The sequence below is a fragment of the Bactrocera oleae genome, chromosome 4 (genome assembly GCF_042242935.1).
Source record: "Bactrocera oleae isolate idBacOlea1 chromosome 4, idBacOlea1, whole genome shotgun sequence".
NCBI lineage: Eukaryota > Metazoa > Arthropoda > Insecta > Diptera > Tephritidae > Bactrocera > Bactrocera oleae.
In genome coordinates, this window is record NC_091538.1 from 38,846,609 (window position 1) to 38,868,171 (window position 21,563).

Sequence of the window (21,563 nt, forward strand, 5' to 3'; positions counted from 1 at the left end):
CTCTTCTCCTTGCCCTAAAGGTGATAAGCCGTCAACTTCCAAAGAGCTCAATTCCCCTAAAGCTCTATCTAATAGTAATAAGTGTCTCACAATTCCAGAGGCTCCCCCTAATAACATAGTAGCATCAGTTAATAATTTGATAGTTATTCCACCTAAAAAGTCTATATTTATTTCGAGACTTGCCAAAGATACCTTGGTGGAGGACATTAAATCTTACATTTCGTCACGTTTAAAAATCGATGATATCAATATCCGTAAATTTAACTTCAATTATGATAGAAGTATATCATCGTTTAAAATAGACGTATCTCTTGAAACATTCAAAAAGATCTTAGATAGTTCATTCTGGCCACCTGGGGCTTTTGTACGCGAATTTAAACCTAAACTTAGAAGTCAAACTGAGGAAAACATTGTTAAATTACCAAAAGTAACCACCGATATAAAAAACTGATTGGTAGAAATTCGCTAAGCATTTATTATCAAAATGTTAGAGGTCTTAATACAAAATTAACCGACTTGTATTTGAACAGTTCCAATTTTAATTTCCATATAATTGGATTTACAGAACCATGGTTAAAACCTCACATTTTTGATAATGAGATTTTAAACAGCGAATTTCAAATTTTTAGATGTGATCGACTGAACAGAATCGGTGCAGGTGTTCTATTTGCCGTGCATTCTTCTATCCCATCTGAAAATATTCTTGTTCCAGGGACCGACTCATTTGAATTTAAATGTATTAGAGTATACGTTAATAGTTGCTTTATTTATTTAACCCTATCGTATATACCACCCCATTCGGACTTATCTGTATACATGCAGCATGCTTCTTTAATAAATAGTGCTACCTCGATGGCAAATAATGCGAATTCAATAATTGTATTAGGTGATTTCAATTTACCGTGTGCTTCGTGGAAACCTTTCGATGACTATATCGTGCCGATTTGCAATCGGTCATGTTTTAATGAGTTTTTTGAAAAAATGTGCGAGTTGGGTCTGAACCAAATTAATTTGATTCCGAATAAATTTGGTAAATGCTTAGATTTAGTATACGTTGATACCCCTTCAAAGTGTTCCGTTATTCAGAGTAATCCTCTTGTTCTACCAGAGGACTCATATCATCCTGCTTTGGAAATATCTGTCGAAATCTTAGGCAATGTTCGGGATAATAATCATCAAACTTCGTGCTTCTGTACTCGGTTTAACTTTGCAAAAGCTAATTTTAAAAAGTTAAATACAGAACTTTCTACAATAACATGGCCTAATTATAATGGTGACATTGAATTTAGTGTCTCTCATTTTAATACAAATTATTATGAAATTATTTGAAAAGTATGTTCCAATAGTAATTGTTAATAAAAGCAAAAGTATTAGTCCGTGGTTTTCGAAAGAGTTATATAAATTGAAAAACAGAAAAACTCGAGCCTTTAAACATTTTAAAAAAACCGGTTCACTTGTCGACTATTCTAAATATTCTGTATTGCGTCGACAATATTTTGACCTAAACAAAAAATGTTATAATAATTACTTAAATAAAGTAAAAAAAAATATTGTAAGTAATCCAAAATCGTTTTATGATTTCGTCAACTCCAAACGCAGGATTTCCAAATTTCCGTCCGCAATTAAATACAAATCTATCATTTCAAGTGACAATGATATTATATCCAATATGTTTGCAGAATTTTTCAAGTCAAACTACTGTAATAATTCTTTCAAAACTTTTTTTCGAATACTTTAATTAACGCTCCAATTATTTCTGAAGAAGACGTCCTATTTAATTTAAATAAGTTAAAACCATCTTTTAGTTATGGCCCAGACATGATACCCTCATGCTTCCCAAAAAAATAGTGCCAAATATATTTACCTGCCTTTGACAATGATATTTAATTCCTCTCTTAAACACGGTATATTTCCTGCAATATTGAAACAGTCATTTATAATTCCTTTGCATAAAAGTGGATTTAGATCCAACATTGAAAACTATAGAGGTATCGCAAAACTATCAGTTATACCTAAACTTTTTGAAGCTATCATCACTGACCATATAACCTATTCAATTTCTCCGTTAATTTCCTCATCTCAGCATGGATTTCGTAAAGGGAATTCGACTATAACAAACTTACTTGAATTTGTAAACCATGTATCATTGGGTTTTAGGGAACATAAGCATACGGATGTTATATACACAGACTTTTGCAAAGCTTTCGATAAAGTAAATATCTCGATTCTCATACATAAACTTGATCTGCTGGGCTTTCAGCCAAGATTCCTTCAATGGGTATCTTCCTATCTTTATAATAGAACACAACGAGTGATATTTGAGGATACACCTTCAGATACAATTAATGTTTCTTCAGGTGTTCCGCAAGGTAGTCACCTTGGCCCGATTCTGTTCTTGTTGTTTATTAACGTATCTCTTCAGTAATTGAATTCTCAAAAATTTTATTATACGCTGACGACGTAAAGCTTTTTAAATCATAAACTTCAACTGAGGAAAGGTGTCTGTTGCAAACAGACTCAAACAATTTGGTTGCATGGTGTGATAGAAATGATTTGCCATTGAATCTCAATAAATGTAAGACGATGTGCTTTTCCCGTAGATCTGTGCACCCCTCTTCTTATGTAATAAAACACCATATTCTAGAGCAAGTTTTTAACTATGTTGATTTGGGAGTTAATATTGACCCTAAGCTTAATTTCAGTCTTCATATTGATACCATGGTCTTGAAAGCAAAAGCTGTCCTCAGTTTTGTTAAACGTTGGTCTAAAGAATTTAGAGATCCGTATTATATTGGAATATGGCTCTGTGGTATGGAACCCTAGCTACCAAATCCATTCTGACAAGTTAGAGTCGGTTCAAAAACAATTTTTACTTTTCGCCTTAGCGCATTTCCGATGGGATTCTAGGGTAAGTCTACCTCCATACACTAGTCGTTTAAAACTTATTAATCTACCTACACTTTCTAGTCGTAGGGAAATGCTTGGCATAATATTCTTAGTGAAACTTTTGAATGGAACTGTTTGCAGTTCTTTTCTCCTGTCTGAAATTAAATTTAATATCCCGGTTCGCCTTTCGAGGCAGTTTAGACCTTTACTGCTAAAATCCTGTAGATCAAATTTTGAACTAAACGAGCCATTCCGCCGTATATGTCATGATTTTATTTCTCTTTCCAGCACATTTGACTTATCTGACTCACTTTTCAAAATTAAAAAGACTTTATTGTTTTCTCTTAATAAATGAAAATGTAACAATTTATTATATTGTAACTTTAGATCTTAGCTGTTGAAATTTTTGTTTCTGTAGCTGAGCAGTTTTAGATCTCAACACTTAAAAAACTCTCTTGCCTTTTCTGACTCGGCTAAATCCGCACGTATGCGGATTGCGCCCCTCGCGTCGGTTGGGCGGGAGGAGGGTAATCGTTGGGTTTATTATTATTATTATATATGACTATAAATTAATATACACAAATCATTTAAGATACAGAATCATTTGAGTTTCAGAATGTTAACTAATTTCCCTACAATTTTTAATTTTAACGCAATTTTTGATAAAAATGTACTCACTTGTACAAATTTGTAGGCCTCTGGTTAAAATATTATATTTTAAGGTTTTATATTATATCTCACCATTTATGGTTGTTTGTTCTCATTGTTTAACCTGTTGAGCTTTTTTCTGCACTATAAACAATAAGATCAACGACTTTAGAATACTTGTATACCAAATGAAATGTTTTCATCAGATTATTGTTTGTAACAGTGCAAATATGTACAGGTATGTTCCCCTACCTGTTAACTAAATATCACATTATAGAAATCTTGAATCGTTCAGATTGTTAAGCTTTCACAAACTCACAAACAATGGAGAAGTGGTTTTCTTGTTTACACAAAAAGCTCTTTTTCGCTTTAAAACATTTTATGAAATCATTTGTAGTGCTAAACAAATATACCTACTTGTATTGTATATCAATTCAGTATTGCTTAAACTTTAGAAGTGAACAGTTGTGTAATAAATTGAGAGTTTAGATCCATACGTAAAAACTTAGAGAAAAGGATAACATGGTATTAATGGAATTGGGACTTTTGTCCTTGCTACTATTATACATTTTCTACAAATGGGCTACACTTAAATACAACACATTCAAAGAACGTGGAGTGCCTTACGAAGAGCCTTGGCCACTGGTGGGCAACGCGGGGGCGGTGGTCTTGAATAGAGAAGGCTTCAATAAGACTGTCCTCAAATTTTATCAACGCAATAAAGATCAGTAAGTACATACATATTTAATATTACTTACATAAAAGTATCCTTGTTACATAAGTAACGGGCAATCGTAGCATATGTAGCTTTTTATACCCTGAACAGGGTATATTAAGTTTGCCACGAAGTTTGTAACACCCAGAAGAAAACGTCTGAGACCCTATAAATTATATACATAAATGATCAGCATGATGAGCTTAGTTGATTCAGTCGAGTCCGTCTGTCCGTCTGTCTGTATATTTACTTGTACAAACTAGTCCTTCAGTTTTTAAGCTATCGGTCTGAAATCTTGCACCTGTCCTTTTCTCACTAAGAAGCTGCTCATTTGTAGGAACGATAGCAGCATATAGCTGCGATACAAACTGAATAATCGGAATCAAGTACTTGTATGGGAAACATTTTTATTTGACGAGGTATCACGAAATTAGACACGAGTTATTGTTTAAGGCAACAATGTATTCTCCGCAGAAAGTGTTTAGATCAGATCACTATAGCGTATAGCTGCCATACAAATTGAACGATCGGAATCAAGTTCTTGTAAAGAGTCTTTGTATTTGTGAAGGGTATTATAGCATCGGTACAACCGAAGTTAACGTTTTTTCTTGTTTTATTTATGATTTAGTTGTTCTTCCCTTGCTCTACGTGGTGCTCATTGTCATTCACTTTGTTGCGATCAAGTGGAATAATATGCAAGTACAATGCATACGCATATATACAAGTATGTACATATTTATGGTAATCTGATCCAAGCATCTGAATATGTACATAGTATGTATGAGCTTCTTAGCGGAAGCCTAGTCGAAAATGTTACCCACTTATGCTTCGCTTCTTTCACACTTAAATATTTTCGATTGGATGTTTAAATACTACTTAATTCTGAAAAATAAAGACTTTTACTTCAAAAACATTTGGGATAAATATTTTAAATGATAAAAAAATGTTACCCTAAATGAAAGTGTGGTAGGCAAAAGTAACTAAAGATTCGATTCTAAGGTTCGGATTCGAATCTGTGGAATTTTACCACCCTTTTGATATTTTGGATACAACTTTCAAATAAATTTTAGCTCTCAGTTATACCTATATAGTTAGTAAATATTCTTAACATTATCGATATTTCGAAGGCCCTTAAACTAAGCCCTTATGACCCACGCGAGCTCGGCGTGCCAGATCATAGTTAAAAGAAATAAAACATGCTATTCTAATCTTAAACACCTGTGTCCCACCGATTTGCACGAAACAATAATGTGCATATGATATTTTATTATATATGGTAGTACGTACTACATACAAATAAGGTAAATATAATTGCGCACAATGCAATTCGGGAAATATATGTACAAATATATGTATGACAAATTTTTTCTTCGATAACAAATGTGTTTAGCCACCAAGTTACTGTGCATACATTATCTACTGGAATAAGTGCATACTTGTAGATTTTTATTGTATATATTGCTCAATAAGAACAACAATATCTGAGTAAGTGTGCTTCAACTGAAGTATGTTTTCAACCATTATATTGTACAATGCATGCACATTTAGCCAGAGGCTTTTTTGAATATTAATTTTCGAAAAAATTAAAATTCTAAAATTTTGATTTTTCGTAAAAAAAAATAACTGTGGTTAGCAACTTCCTGAAGCCATGACATATGTATTTACGGTTAAGGCTATGTCATATTGTATTTACTCAGCCTCGTGACAGCGCTATGCACATTTACAATTAAATTAAAAATAATAATACACTTAACATTACTCAACTTGTTTTTTCAGATTCCACAATTAATATTAATATTGTTTTAATATATACTTTTTTATACTCTTGCAACATGTTGCTACAGAGTATAATAGTTTTGTTCACCTAACAGTGGTTTGTATCACCTAAAACCAATCGAGTTATATATATATATATATATAAATGATCAGGATTAATAGACGTCTTGAAATCCGGTTGACTGTATTTCCATGCAAGCTGTAACTTAAGTAAAATATTGATTAAACTAATAAGGACTAAGGACAGGTTCGAAGATGGGCGTAATCCAACCACTTCCACGCCCAAAAAACGCCATTATTCGAAAACGTATAAAGTGTCATAACTAAGGCGTAAGTTAAGATACACAGAGGCACACTAATGTATATATCTATTATAAAGTTTAATGTATATATCTTCCAAGCCAATATTGATATATTTATATTGAGCAGGACACATTTTTTCAACTCTTATTTTACGATAGTGGGAAAATAGGTGAAATCGGCTGGAAACCCCGTTTTTCCCACTCGCCACTCCCCACAAAACGGTTTTGTTAAAAGCTACTAGAAGTGCTATAAATCAATAACAAAATGCGTAAGAGACATTAAATTTTAAATTCAGGATGTCACAAGGAGGCTTAGTAGGAGCCAATATAAAAATTAGACGATGGGCGTGGCACCGCCCACATTTAGGAGAAATCTCATATCTCCGGAACTACTACACTAATTTCAAGCAATTAGGATTATTTTAACATTCCAATGTTCCAGTGTGACCACTCCCATGCAGCACAATTTTAAATTCCATAAGATTCCTATACTTTCCAATATATAAATCAAACACAAAACAATATATCGGGACAAAGCTTTGAATAAATAGTGCATTTGAGGTATACCATATGGGGACCCCAGTGCCTGATGCTAAGTTTTTACCGTAAATAACGCACATTCTGTATGATATATTACTTCAATTCAGAGAAAGTATATTTCTGATAATAGTATGCCTGTATGTAAACGATTTTAAATATATTGAAACGGGTCAATACTTCCCTTAGCCCCTATGTACCTAATAGAAATATTTTCGAACTTCCGGCTGACCTTATACCCCATATATCGGCGAATATGTGAGTTATCTTAATAAGCTTGAGAGAGCGTGTTTTTTCTTAACGGTGCATCTTTGAACCTAAACTGGATAAAATCGGGCTGAAACTTGCCTTAGCCTCCATATAACGTATATCAAGATTTTCAAACATTTAGTTGAGTTTACTCCTGTATTTTTGATGATATATGAAGTACCTTAATGAAACTCAGAAAGCACATTTTTCTGTTAATACTATGAAGTAATAACAAAACAAAATTAACTGAACGTATAATATTGAATATACTTTAGTTTAATACCGAAAATATAATAATTTCTATTATTTTAACAAACCTTATTATATCAATGGTTTAGCGCTGAACGTGAATAAAGTTGGTGTAGACCTTGATCTTAACCTCATATCCCTAATATCATCAATTCCGATCTTCTGATTAACGTTTTGCGCGTCAAATTAATATATTAAATTTAGCCTCTTCGGCTGAGTTTATGTCAGTTATATGTCATCTGAACATGATTTAAATATATACTTATATATAAATAATGAATGTTGAATTATTTCGCAACATTTTTTAGTATGAAGCTTTGCCAGCACCTAAACGAATTTTCCCGACTTTAACCCTTGCAAGTTGCAAGAGTATAAAATGTTCGGTCACACCCGAACTTAGCCTTTCCTTATTTGTTATTGTTATTTTTTGTTGTATAAATTAAAACATTGTTCCTACTTACAAGATATATAACTTCACCAACTATCGATTTAATTTCTACTATTTATATTTTTAGTTATGAGAAAGTATTCTTTGAAATACTCGTACTAATTGGAACAGACAGTTCAATATAAATATTTAATACGAGTTCCTCTTTTTTATTTTAATATAACTATATTAACCCTAAGCAATGTATTTAAAGGCAAACCTATTTATTTTGCAGCGATATTGTCGGCTTCTACAATTTTCGTTCTCCCGTATTCGTGGTACAAAATCCCGATTATATTAAAAATATGACTGTAAAAGACTTTGATTTCTTCGTAAACCACACACCATTCTTTAAAGCCGACGACGATCCTCTTATTAACGGAATGCTGACTGTAATGAAGGATCAGCGGTGGAAAAACATGCGCAACACACTATCACCGATATTTACCGCCGCCAAGATGCGTGCCATGTTTAGTTTGATGAACGAATGTCTGAATGAATGTTTGGGTCGGCTACGCGATGCGACAAAAGGTGGTAAGAGTCACGATATAGAACTCAAAGGTTGGTTTACGCGCTTGTCAAATGATATTATCGCCTCGACTGCATTTGGTCTGAAGATCAATTCATACGAGGATAAAAACAATGAGTTCTACATGATCGGACAGTCGATTTCGAATTTTCGTGGCAAACAAATGCTCAAATTCTTTGTTTCCAATACAATGCCCTTTGTACAAAAGGTATTTGTTTCGAATACTCAAAAAAAATTCAGTAATACATATGCAATTTTTATTGCAATTACATTTCATCTACAGATCCTGGGGTATAAAATATTTGACACCGATAAAACGGATTACTTCAAACGACTAGTTATTGATACAATGAATTTTCGACAAGAGAATAAAATCCATAGACCGGATATGATCCAGTTATTGATTGAAGCCAAAGAGGAGTCTGACCAAAACTGGTCCGACGACGACATTGTAGCACAATGCTTCATTTTCTTTTTCGCCGCTTTTGAAAATAATGCCAATTTCACCTCGGTAATCTGTCATGAGCTAATGGAAAATCCTGAAGTACAAGAACGTTTGTACGAAGAGGCACTAGAAGTGCGGGAGGAACTTAATGGGCAACATTTAACTTACGAGGCAGTGATGAAAATGAAGTACATGGACATGGTCACTTCGGAAACATTACGTAAATGGAATCTTGCCGGTTTTACAGATCGCTTGTGCTCTAAGGATTACGACCTCACTGATGATGAAGGAAACGTGGTATTTAAATTTAAGGCTGATGACTATGTGTGGTTTCCCATCATTGGTCTACACTATAATGAAAAGTACTTCGAAGATCCCGAAGCATTTAATCCTGAACGCTTCAGTGATGCAAACAAAGACTATATTAAACCCTTTACGTACTTGCCCTTCGGCGTGGGACCGCGAATGTGCATTGGTTAGTTACAAAACATATACATGCTATCTTATAATATCTTATCTTAAGTGAAAAATTATTTTTTGATATAGGTAATAGATATGCATTGATGCAAGCCAAGGCTATGATGTACTATATGATATTGGACTTCAAGTTGAAGCGTTCTCCGAAAACGGTGGAAAACATAATGGATGATATACGTGGCTTTCAAATAAATCCAATGGGCGGGTTCTGGGTCTGCCTTGTACCACGCACATAACCTTAAGTCGAACAAGTCAAAATTAACAAATATGTCTAAATATTGTTATTCTAGTTGCTTTAGTGAAGATCCCATTTAAATTTTAATTTACTCTTGTTTATGTAAAGCATGTGGTTTGTAAATATGTTTATGAATATATGTAATGCTTTTGTACGAGTTTTGCATATAATATTAGGTACTAGTTTGTGTTTTTAATATTTATTAAATTTACTTAATATACTCACTTTTCTCAATAACACAAATAAAGTGTTGATCTCTCTTTTAAAATGGATGGATAAAACACAGCAAAACAAATCGGTCTTTACTTACTAGGTGTATAAATCATATACTTATACATACATACGAGTACATATATTGATTCTGATCTTAGATTCTCAAAGCATATAATTTAATCATTAATGCTCTGAAGCGAATTATTTTTATACTCTTGCAACATGTTGCTACAGAGTATAATAGGTATGGAGTAGATATGGAGTTATGTATATTTGTAAATGATCAAGATGACGAGACGAGTTGAAATCCGAATGTCTGTCTGTCTGTGAAAACTGTAACTTGAATAAAAATTGAGAAACTCTAAAGAAACTTGGTACACGAGTCCTATGGCAAAAAAAGAAAGAATGAATTCGTAGATGGGCGTAATTGGACCTCTGCCACGCTCACACAACGCCATTAATCGAAAACTTATAAAACGCCATAACTAAGCATTAAAATAAGATATATACCTGTAATTTGGTACAAAACATTGTATTGGGGAGATATGCCCCTTGGTTAACAAATTTTCAAAAGTGGGCGCGGTCCCGCCTCGTTATAAGTTAAATATTTATTTCTCCTAAACCACTCAAGCTATATAACCCAAATTTACACAGAATAAATAGTTTTTACACTTCCTTCAACAGTGTAAAAATGGATGAAATCGTATGATAACTCCGCCCACTCCGTATGTAACGAATTTGTTAAACGGTTGTTTACCAAAAGTGGGCGATGGGCGTGGCATCTCCGTCATTTAGGCGAAATCCTATATCTCCGGAACTACTTGATCAATAGCAACAAAATTTAGTACACAAAATTATTTTAACAATCTCATCTCACAATAAGAAAATGAGCGAAATCGGACTACAAATACGCCTACTTCGTATCTAGCACACTTTTAAATGACATATGATTCTTTCTCTTTCCAGTATAAAAATCAAGTAGCAAACAATATATTAGGACAAGACTTTGCACAAATAGTCTTTTGAGGTATACCATCTCAAGTCTAAAAATTGTCAAAATCGAACCATAACTGTTCAAGCCTCCATATACCTTATCGAAATATTTTCGAACTTCCCGTTTACTTCATACCGCATATATCGGCTAAGGCTAATATGTGAGCTATTTCTATAAAATTAAGTGGATGGATTAAGTGGAAATAGTTTCCTTATAATGCTTCATATTTGTGCCTAAAATAAGTAAAATCGGGTGAAAACTTTCCCTCATATAACAAATCACAGAATTTTCAAACATTCGGTTATTTTTACTCCACATATGTATGTTGGTGATATTATGTGAGGTACCTCAATGAAACTCAGGGAGGTAATTCTGTTAATAGTATGTTGCATTGCCAAAAATAGATAAAATCGGTTCAATATTACCCCAGCCTTTCATATACTTAATATAAGATTTTCAAACTTTCGTTTGGCCTTATGCCATATATATCAGTCAATATGTAAATATCCTAACAAAATTAAGCGAACGTATAATATTGGATATACCATAGTTTAACGGATAATATTTATAATATATATATTATCGATCAATATGTCGTATATATATATATAACTCCCAAAATACTACATACATACATACATATGTATATTGATTCTCGTTATTCTAACAAACCTTATGCCGAACATGTCGTTCAATGTGTGAGCTATATATTTATTTTATAAAATTACTGGAATCTCAAGTATAACTCAGCAATCTCAATATCAATGAGTTTAGATCCCATATATCTCATTTGAAGATAATTTTTATACAATTTTAGCTGACGCGAAGTAAGATATAGTAATAAAACTAAGTGAGTATGTTATATGACCTATAGTATAACTTAATAAGATACAAAGTCCGTCTGTCTGTCTGTGTATATACGAACCAGTCTCTCAGTCTATCGATCTGAAATTTTGCACCTGTCTTTTCCTCTCTAATAAGCTGCTCATTTGTTGTAACGGCCGATATCGGACCACTATAGCATATAGCTGCCATACAAACTCTGAAGCAATTGTTCAGATCAGATCACTATATCATATAGTTGCCATACAAATTGAACGAACGGAATCCAGTTCTTGTAAGGAACCTTTGTATTTGTGAAGGGTATTATAGCTTCGGTGCAAATGTAGTTAACGTTTTTTCTTGTTAATTGTACAACTCAATGCATGTTCGTGTGTACATATACCATATATGTAATCTGTGTTATTTGGTATGAGTTTACAATACATTTATGTGTACATATTTAGTTTACGATATGTTAGCGTTGTTTTCAAATATTGTAATTATAGTGCATACATAAATGTATTTTTAGAAACACTATTTTATCAATGCATACATTTAATTTTGTATGCGTCCCTATTGCAAGTAAATGCACATAATTTTATGTGTTTGTTTATGTATGTATGTACGTTTTGTACTGCTTCATCATTATCATTGATAAGCATGTTCAAAGGTATTTGAACAAAGATAGAAATCATATATCAAATAATAATCACATACGTAATGTTCTTCAGTTATTGCATTTTTGTATTGTCTCTCTCTTCATAAGTTAGGACGTCATTCATCTGGAATTATTTCATCAAAATCGCTCTCTATTTAACTAGCTTGTAGTTGAGTAAGAGCACCTAGTAGCGATAAAGGTCGGCTGTGTTCGTGATTACTGTATAAATTGTGAAATGTGTCAATAACAATATTTATTAAGTCAATATATCTCGATCCCTGCGGTGTTCATAAAGCTTCTATCGTTTTATCGTTAAAAATTACTTGCATACTCAGTGATGGCTCTCGTAGAAGTACTAATTCTTTTGGCTGTTGTTGTGTTTTTGTTTTACAAATGGAGTGTTTCTAAATATCACATTTTTCGTGATCGGGGGATACCGCACGACCAGCCAACTCCTTTGATTGACACTAAAATTTTCATGGGAAAATCATCTTTTATAAAATTTATTATCGATCGATATCAAGCTTTTAAAAGCAGGTGAGTTTATAGACAAATGTTCTATTTGTTTGACTATAACATCAACAGCGATAAAAAATATATATGTAATTATTTATACTTCTCTCTGTTTGTAAACGATACAACCCCTGCGAGAAAATCAGCTCCGGTGCCGCCTCTTGATGAAAGTAATATTAATATTTTTTTCTTCCGACATTATTGCATTTCAGTGAAACTTTTCCCGCAATTGAAATTTGACTTACACCTAATTCATAATGTTTTTATACTCTTGCAACATGTTTTAGATTTGTTAACCGAACGGTTGTTTCTAACACCTAAAACTAATCGAAACTAATGAAGAATTATACATTTATAAATTATCAGGACGACGAGACGAGTTGAAAACCAAGTGACTGTCTGTCCGTGCAAGTTTTAATTTGAAAAAACTAAGATTTATTGATGAAACTTGATGCACATTTTCCTGGACATCATATGAAGGTCTGTATTGTAGATGGGCAAATTTGAAATAATGCCACGCCCACAAAACGCCATTAATCGAAAACATATAAAATGCCACAATTAAGCATGGTACAACAAATTGAATTGGGATTACAAATCTTTAAAAATAGGATGTGGTCCCGCCGATTAATAACTTTAATATACATACCTCCCAAAACACTCAAGGTAAAAGGACGTTTTGTTAGGCATGTGGTTTTCAAGAAGAAATAAAACACATATAATTTTATATTATGGCCAAGAATTTAGCTTTATTATACAGATAAGGGTTTACCATTATGTTTGAAAAATGATTTGAGGCCCCAACTGGCTCGAATAAATTCCTGCCGAGAGGCCAAATTTTCGGACGGTTTTTGCAGCCATTGGAGCCGTATGTCAGCAATAATGCGTCGAATATTCTCTTTAAAGGCGTCAATCGTCTCGGGTTTATCTGCGTAGACAAGCGACTAGAAGACTCCACAAAAAATAGTCCAACGGAGTTAAAGCGCATGATCTTAGAGGCCACGCCACAGGCATACGACGCGAGATAATGCGTTCACCAAAAGTTTCTTCCAATAAATTGATCGTTTCGTAGGATATATGGCATGTAGCGCTATCTTGTTGGAACTAAAGGTCGTCCACATCAACATCCTTCGGCACGAAAAAGTCAATTATTATAGCTCAGTAGCGTCCCTCATTGACTGTAAAATTATGGCCGGCTTAATTTTTGAAGTAATGTGGAAATATAAATCCCTAAGCCTATAAAGCACTCCAAACAGTGACAATTCCTTGTTCGTTCACCGAACCTCCCTCGCGCTTGATGGTCGTTCGGCTTTAATTAATGCTCGAGTTGGATTTTTTAAGCCCTCAAACAGCATACCACAACAGCAGTAGTGTTGTTGGTAAAAAATTTACCCGAAGTGTAAAATTGTTATTCGAGTAGTCTGTTCATTATAATATGGCAAACCAAACTGAGTATAAATTAAGTAACAACTGTTAAAAAGATCAACTCAAAAAAAGAATTACCTCATTGAAAACTACACGTCTGAAAAAACACCCGTTATATCAACCCAAATCGCACAGGACAAATATTTTCGAGACCTCCTCCGACAGTGTGAAAATGCCCACTCCTCATATAGTCCCCAATGAGATATCGGAATAAAACTTTGTATAAAGAATGGAGCATGGCATCTACGTCCAAAAACTGTCGAAATGGGATCATAACTATTCAAGATTATAGATGATATTTTACCTAAAATACAGCTAAATTTTTGAGATATACTTGTATTGTTCAAATTCAAAAAAAATGTAGTCCTCATAACTGTGTGCCCTTGTACCGAAAAGAGGTAAAATCGCATATACCTCATATAAAGATTTTTCGAACTCTAAGTTGACTTTATACCATATAACATATGTATTTCAGACAAAAAATTGGGCTGGAATATGGAAATTCGAGAAATAGTTTTATAAACCGATCTAGCCTTATAAATATATACGTAATTCTTCCAATATTATTAATAACACTATGGATAGTTTGAAAACTGTCACATGTCATAAAGTGTTTTTAATTATTTGCAGTAAAATTTATGGAATTTATTCGATGCGTGATTGCAAAATTCACATTCGTGACTTGGAACTCATCAAAAAGGTGGTAATAAAAGACTTTGATTCATTCCCAAGTTTGATCGTTTTGAAAGACCAAAAGTGGCGGGAAATGCGAAATTGTTTGTCACCCGCGTTCACTGGAAGCAAAATGCGTTTGATGTTTATGCTGGTCAACGAATGTGTGATTAAAGCGGTTAACTACATCACCAATGAGATTCAAGCGAGTGGCAATAATGAGGTGGACGTCGAAATGAAAGATTTTTTTACAAGATTCACAAATGACGCTATTGCATCCACGGCATTCGGCATACGAATTAATTCATTCAATGATCGAAACAATGAGTTCTATCAGACAGGAAAAGCAGTAACTGAATTTACTTGTTTCATTTTAGTTAAAGCTATCTTATTTGGACTTATTCCAAAAGTGATGAAGGTGGGTTCCTCATATTTTGAAAATGTTGGTTAATTATAGCTCTTGGTTCTGTCTTTCAGGTGTTACGTATAAAACTGTTTGACGGCAAAATTCTTAATTACTTCAACCACTTGGTAATCGATGGAATGAAATACCGAAAAGAACACAATATTGTACGCCCCGATATGATACACCTTTTGATGGAAGCTAAGCAGCACTACAAAGAAAAACATCGGATTTGGAGGGAGAAAATGCTGAATTAACTAATGAAGACCTTTTAGCTCAGTGTACGCTGTTCTTCGTTGCCGGATTTGAAACCGTATCCGCTTGTTTGTGTTTCACAGCGCATGAGTTGCTCGAAAACCCCGAAATTCAAAATAAACTTTACGTAGAGATTTTGGATACGCAAAAGTCACTGGACAGAAACGCCTTACACTACGATACACTTATGAAGATGAGCTATACGGATATGGTTATATCGGAGTCTTTACGTAAATGGCCCCCAGCAATCATAACAGATCGTATTTGTTCCGCCGATTAAAAACTTAAGGATGACGAAGGAAGTTTCATTGCTGAAATTAAAAAGGGAGACAATATATTTGTACCCATAATTGGCATTCATCGTCATCCCGAATACTATTCTAATCCGAACCAGTTTGACCCCAAACGATTTTCCGATGAAAATAAAAGTAAAATTAATCCAATGAGCTATTTACCTTTTGGTGTGGGTCCCAGAATGTGTATAGGTAAGAAAATATGTTATGATAAAATATCATCAACAATAGGCAATTTCCTTGAATATTTATCATGCTTATCAGGAAATCGGCTGGCACTGATGGAAGTCAAAGCAATTATTTACCATATTATCTTGAATTTCAAAATTATGCGGACAGAGAAGACATGCGAAAACATAATGGAGTCCATTTCCGGATTCACCTTAATACCGAAAGAACGCTTCTGGATGAAATTGGTTCCAAGGAACCCCTAAAGATATTCATATTATTGTATATATTATCAACGTTTTAGTAGTACTCCTTTTTATATGTATTCCATTAAATATGTTGCAGGCTTAGCTTTCTGGCCAATAATTTCAACCAAAATGATTTTGAGTATAAAAAGCAAGGCTAAAATTAAAATTTAGTTTAATTTGGAAACAAAGGTTTAGACTTGAAAATCGCTGCTCACGCGTCTTTTTTCATCAGAACTCGATCCAGTGGCAGCACCCTATGATTTCGTTCGACATCGTTTCCGCATGGCTGTCTTTATTAAAATACTTAAAAAAGTTACATTGGGTGTAAATAAAATCTTATCCGTAATAAAAATAATGCATTTTCATTGTAACGTTAAACGCGAGTGTAAGTATCGCAGTGTTTTGTTCTTCCTACAAAACCGCCACATTTCAGCTCAGCTTTCTAGTCAGAAAAAGTAGGAACTAAGATATCCATTTATATTGTAAACACGAGAGTAATGTTTAATATTAAATTTGGTTCCTAAATTCTTAAATTTATTTTCAAAGAAGTTTCAAGATTTTGTGATGTTATAAATCTTAATACAAATATTACTAAATATAGATTCTAACCTGATGTTTCTGATAAAGAGTGAACAGAGTCTCACATTTCAGCTGAATTGAGGAATTGATAACACCAAAAGTTTTGGGGGGTTAAAGGATGACATATTATTCTCACATATGAAACTGTTTCACTCAAATACTTATGCAAGAGTATCGTTGATTGTGCAACGCAACAATTTCCGGTAGCAGCGACAAATGCTCAGGAAATGCACTTTTCGTATAACCATGCAAATGAATGTTGCACGACTACACTGAAGCTTAAGACTAAACTTATATAATAATCTCTATCTGAACCTAGTAACAATACCCTGAACCGGGTATATTTATTTTGCCACGGTGTTTTTAACACCCTAAAGGAAACGTAGGAGATCTTATAAAATATATATATATAAATATATATATGATCAGTGTGACGAGCTGAGTCGATTTAGCCACATCTGCCTGTTCGTCTGTCCCTCAATTTTCGAGATATCAGTCTGAAATTGTATACGTCCTTTTCTCATCGGACAACTACAGCATATAGTTTTAATACAAACTAACCGATCAAACTCAAGTCTCAAGTCCTTGTTTGGAAAACTTTTTTTTGACAAAATATCTTCACGAAATTTGGCACATATTATTACTCAAGACATCGCTGCAATCTCCGAAGAAATTGCTGAGGTCAGACAACTTCATCCTACAGCCTCCGATCGAACTCAAGTCCATGTAGGGAAAACTTTTTTACTTCACAAAATGTCTTCACCGAAATGTGGAATATTTTATTAGCCAAAGCATTGCTGCAAGCTCTGAACACATTGTTCAGATCGGACCACTATAGCAATTACTTGTCATTCAAACTCTTCGATCAAAATCAAAATAAAGGTATTTGTATATATAAAAATGCACCTGTGAAGGGTATTAAAGCTTCGGCGCAGCCGAAGTTAACATTTTGTCTTGGTTTTCTTACATATTTTTCGTGCCCTCGTCTAATGTAATTATTTATTAATATAATTAACTGCAGTATAAATTATCGATTTTAAGATCGACACAGAGTTTCATGTATTTATATATGTAAGTATGCATAATTGAACACGCATCAATATGAAGCTGATACGTAACTAATTTTTTCAGTGTATTCATAAATCCAACAATGCTTGCTGATGACAACTCAGTCCTTCGCAAATGTGATCATTGAATGAGCGATAATACGGACGGCATATTTACTTATACATATGGTAAATGCAAATTATTTCGCATACACACTTCCATAAGTTCATAAATATCCGTGCAAGTAAGGCTTTACGCATTTTGCATTGAGGCTTCGTTGAAAATCACAACTGCGTTAATATGTAAAGCGTTTACTGTGCAAAGGGTTTCCGCTTTCCCGAAAGGCTTCTTCATCAACGTTCCATTCAAAATACAGCATATGTGATACACCACAATCATATATCGAGCAAGTATTTCAAACATTTTTATTATTTAGTAGGTAGATTAGTACTATTGAAACCTTTAAATATAAGTCTAAATGAATACGTATCGACACAGTTATTTGAGCGTTCCCATAAAAATGAGTGGATAAAACAGTAGGAATCACGACGTAGGAAAAATATCTATACTTTATTAACCATTCTATCTAATTTAACTTTTCAAGGGGTATTCCATATGAAGTTATAACATTAGCAATTTTAAGGAAACCAATGAAATGGGCACAAGCTGATGGTCTACAATATGTATACCATTGCAACATGAGAGTATAACCGTTCGGCTGACTTTTGACCGAAAATATCGGTCAATCTGTGAGATATATTATTAAAATTCAGAGAGATTCAATCGGGTCAGTGCTTCCCCTAGCTCTTGTGTACCTAATATAAAAATTTTCAAAAATTCGGTAGACTTTCTAATAATAATATATCGTTATGCCAAAAAAACGGACAAAATCCGGTCAATAGTACCCGTAGCCCCGTACATACCTATTATAATAATTTTAGTTCCGGTTGGATATGGTGAACGTATAATACAGGATATACTATAATTGATTGCCGGATCACAATTGGTCTACAAAGTCCTATATACTACATATAATAATTTTGGCTATTCTAGCAGATGCCAAATATGTCGGTCAGTGTGTGAGTTATGTATATGCCTAAAATTACGAGCAAACATGTCTTCGAGTATAATTCAGTAATGTTACAAGTTAGTACCATCAGTCCAGAACTTCCACCTGACTTTAATCCGTTTATGTTAGTAAAATAAAGTGGATATGTTTTCTTAGACATAATGTGGTTTAGTACTAAATATGATTGAAATTGGTATATTCTTGTACTTTCCCCAAGGTAAGACTTTGTTATAATTACCTTATTCGGTAAGTTAAGTTGAGGATATGAATAACTTTGTTACAATTTTGTCAACGAAAGATTTTAAATTTTAAATAATTTTATAAAAATAATGGCTTGACCAGCATATGATCTATATTATGTGTTATATTATATATGTTTGGATCCCCTTCCTGACGTATAATAAATTGTAGGCGATCTTTCTCAAATTAACAAAACTCTTCAAGGATTGGCATTGTACTCGGAAGGTCGACTGCTTGTAGAAAAAAGAGACCCTTATAGTATTCGAAAAAAAATTTTAAAGCCTACTTCATTTCTGAATCAAGTACTTACAAGATGTGGTTTTACGAGTGCATTTTGTATTTTAAACCACTTCTAACCAGTTGGATAGTTTTCCGAAATATACATATTTGAATTTTAAGCCCTATAACATGTAGTGTTTGAGCAGAAAGATAATTGGGTTAAAACTAAGCCACTAAATAAGGGAAAAACTGTAATTTGGTACAATAATACAATATAGAGGCTCCTCCTCCGCTATTCTATGTCACCTCATTATATTTGGTTGTGGAAAGTAAATGGAGCGTCAGCTTAAGGTACTTAAGTTATTTCAAATTTGTTTCGACATTTTATTTAATTTTTCGTGATTTTTGTTATGACTTAATGAATGTGTTTTTTATTTCTATTCGATATATAAGCTTACTTGAGAAATGTGAATCTAGACGTCCGTACATTCATGAAGGTCAACATAGTTCTGATTCACAAAATTACTGAAGAATCAAGAAATATTTTATTAAGTTTTTTTTAAATAAAAAAATTTAGCCCTCAATTACTAATTAACTTTACACTTTTACTATTTAGCAGTCTTTTACATATTATACATATATCAAGATTTAACGAGGAAATTTTAGCAGAGTGTGCGACTATCATACTATGGTATATCAGAAAACTGAATTAATATAAATATTTTACTGTATGTACCATATTGCTTATACAATAAAAAATAAGTTTCATCGAGTGGTTCAGAAAACTCTTTTGTGGCTAAAAACAGAACGGTTACGTAAATTTTAACTACAACAACCGACGAAACTTGCCGGAATCGTAACAGAATAGTTGTGGGGTCAAACCAATGCTCAAAATCTTTGAGAATCCGTTTGTTAAGCTAATAAATATAATTGTGCAACATAAAAGTTTTTTTTTATTTAATAAAAAAGGCGACCTAATTTTTTTAGTGGGCAAATCTAAGCCATAAATCTACGTCACATTTTCATTTTTCTGATTTCATTCATATTCAGCGCTAAACCACATTGTGGCCAAGAAAATATATCTATTTAATATAGTTAAATAACGAACATATGACATATACATAATAGTGTCAAGCGGTTAGTCAAAACTCACTATATTGCTTATATTGTGACAAGGAGGACGGCTGGACTAATGAAATTTACTTTAGTCATTAGACTAAAGCGTGCTTGGGAACGTATTCCACTCAATTTTAGGCGTATAATTCATACATTCGATATATTCGACATAACGTTCAAAAGAATAACGAAAATAATTTTATGCGGTATATGGGACTGTGCATTTTTGGCTACAAACTAAAACATATCCAATGTTGGACATTCGCTTAATTTTGCTATCATATATTACATACATAATATGATATATACGCTATATATGTAGGTACATATCTTAAAACAAAAAAAAACAAAAATCGGTTACACCGTAACTACAACACCCTTCAAAAATAAAAAAACGGTTGTGAATAAAAAATGTCCCATACAAGAACTTAATTTTTATGCGTCACTTTGTGTGGCAGCTGCAGTAGTCTGCTGTGAAAAATATATTCGGAGATAACGTTGTCTTAGATTAATAATCCATACCAAATTTCGTAAAGATATCTAGAAAAATAAAAATACTTTACTTGGTTTTGAGCGATCAGTTTATATAATAGATGTCCTATAGTGGTCCCATATCAGCGATTCCGACAAATGAACCGCTTCTTGGTGAAAAAGGATATTTAAATGAAAAGATCGATATCTCAAAAACTGTTGGCCTAGTCGCATATAAACAGACAGACGGACATAAATCGACGCAGCTCGTCACGCTGATCATTTAAAAAAATATATATTCTTTATAGAGTCTGATGAAAGGCTGAATAATTCTTCAACGAACGCAATCTATGCTCCAACACTTGTCTGTGTCCACAATTGCACTTCTTCTCCGTTTTTCTCCTGACATGGTCACATTTGGTGATAGTAGTTTAGTAGATTTGGCCACAAAGCTGAGTTGAGATTTTAACCTAATGTAAATCCATAGACTGTAGCTTAAATAGTGGACGTTCGGCCGTCCTTCGAGCTTCCGATGGTGACAACAAAGTGTCCGCTTATTGCAGTATTTAAGTCGTCAAATCTAATTAGTTGTCGAACGAACTAACTGCCAGTTGCTGGCTACCTACAGCCGATAGACATGCTCATCTCATTCCCACAAATAAATTTAGGTGCCTGTCATCTGA

At 33.4% G+C, this 21,563-nt stretch overlaps 3 protein-coding genes across 14 annotated transcripts in view; 2 read left to right on the top strand and 1 right to left on the bottom strand.

The window, feature by feature from the left end:
- Positions 1-21,563, bottom strand: part of LOC106618443 (uncharacterized) — a 75,111-nt gene that overhangs the window by 43,332 nt on the left and 10,216 nt on the right. The window lies entirely within an intron of this gene.
- LOC106618459 (cytochrome P450 9b2) lies at positions 3,934-9,770 on the top strand. The gene is made up of 4 exons (XM_014236222.3): positions 3,934-4,262; positions 8,025-8,526; positions 8,602-9,238; positions 9,310-9,770. The coding sequence occupies exons 1-4, from the start codon at positions 4,057-4,059 to the stop codon at positions 9,474-9,476; spliced, it is 1,512 nt and encodes a 503-aa protein (XP_014091697.1). The 5' UTR covers positions 3,934-4,056; the 3' UTR covers positions 9,477-9,770.
- Positions 12,121-16,305, top strand: Cyp9c1 (Cytochrome P450 9c1). Its single transcript, XM_036362163.2, is given in 6 exon segments — positions 12,121-12,699; positions 14,731-15,190; positions 15,250-15,397; positions 15,400-15,915; positions 15,988-16,173; positions 16,237-16,305. Coding segments are annotated over 5 exon segments (1,494 nt in total). The 5' UTR covers positions 12,121-12,499; the 3' UTR covers positions 16,158-16,173; positions 16,237-16,305.

Coding starts and splice junctions, on each gene's coding strand:
- LOC106618459 (XM_014236222.3), top strand. CDS start 4,057: ATGGTATTAATGGAATTGGGACTTTTGTCCTTGCTACTATTATACATT. Junction 4,263..8,024: donor TATCAACGCAATAAAGATCA/GTAAGTACATAC, acceptor TTTATTTTGCAG/CGATATTGTCGGCTTCTACA. Junction 9,239..9,309: donor GGGACCGCGAATGTGCATTG/GTTAGTTACAAA, acceptor TTTTTGATATAG/GTAATAGATATGCATTGATG.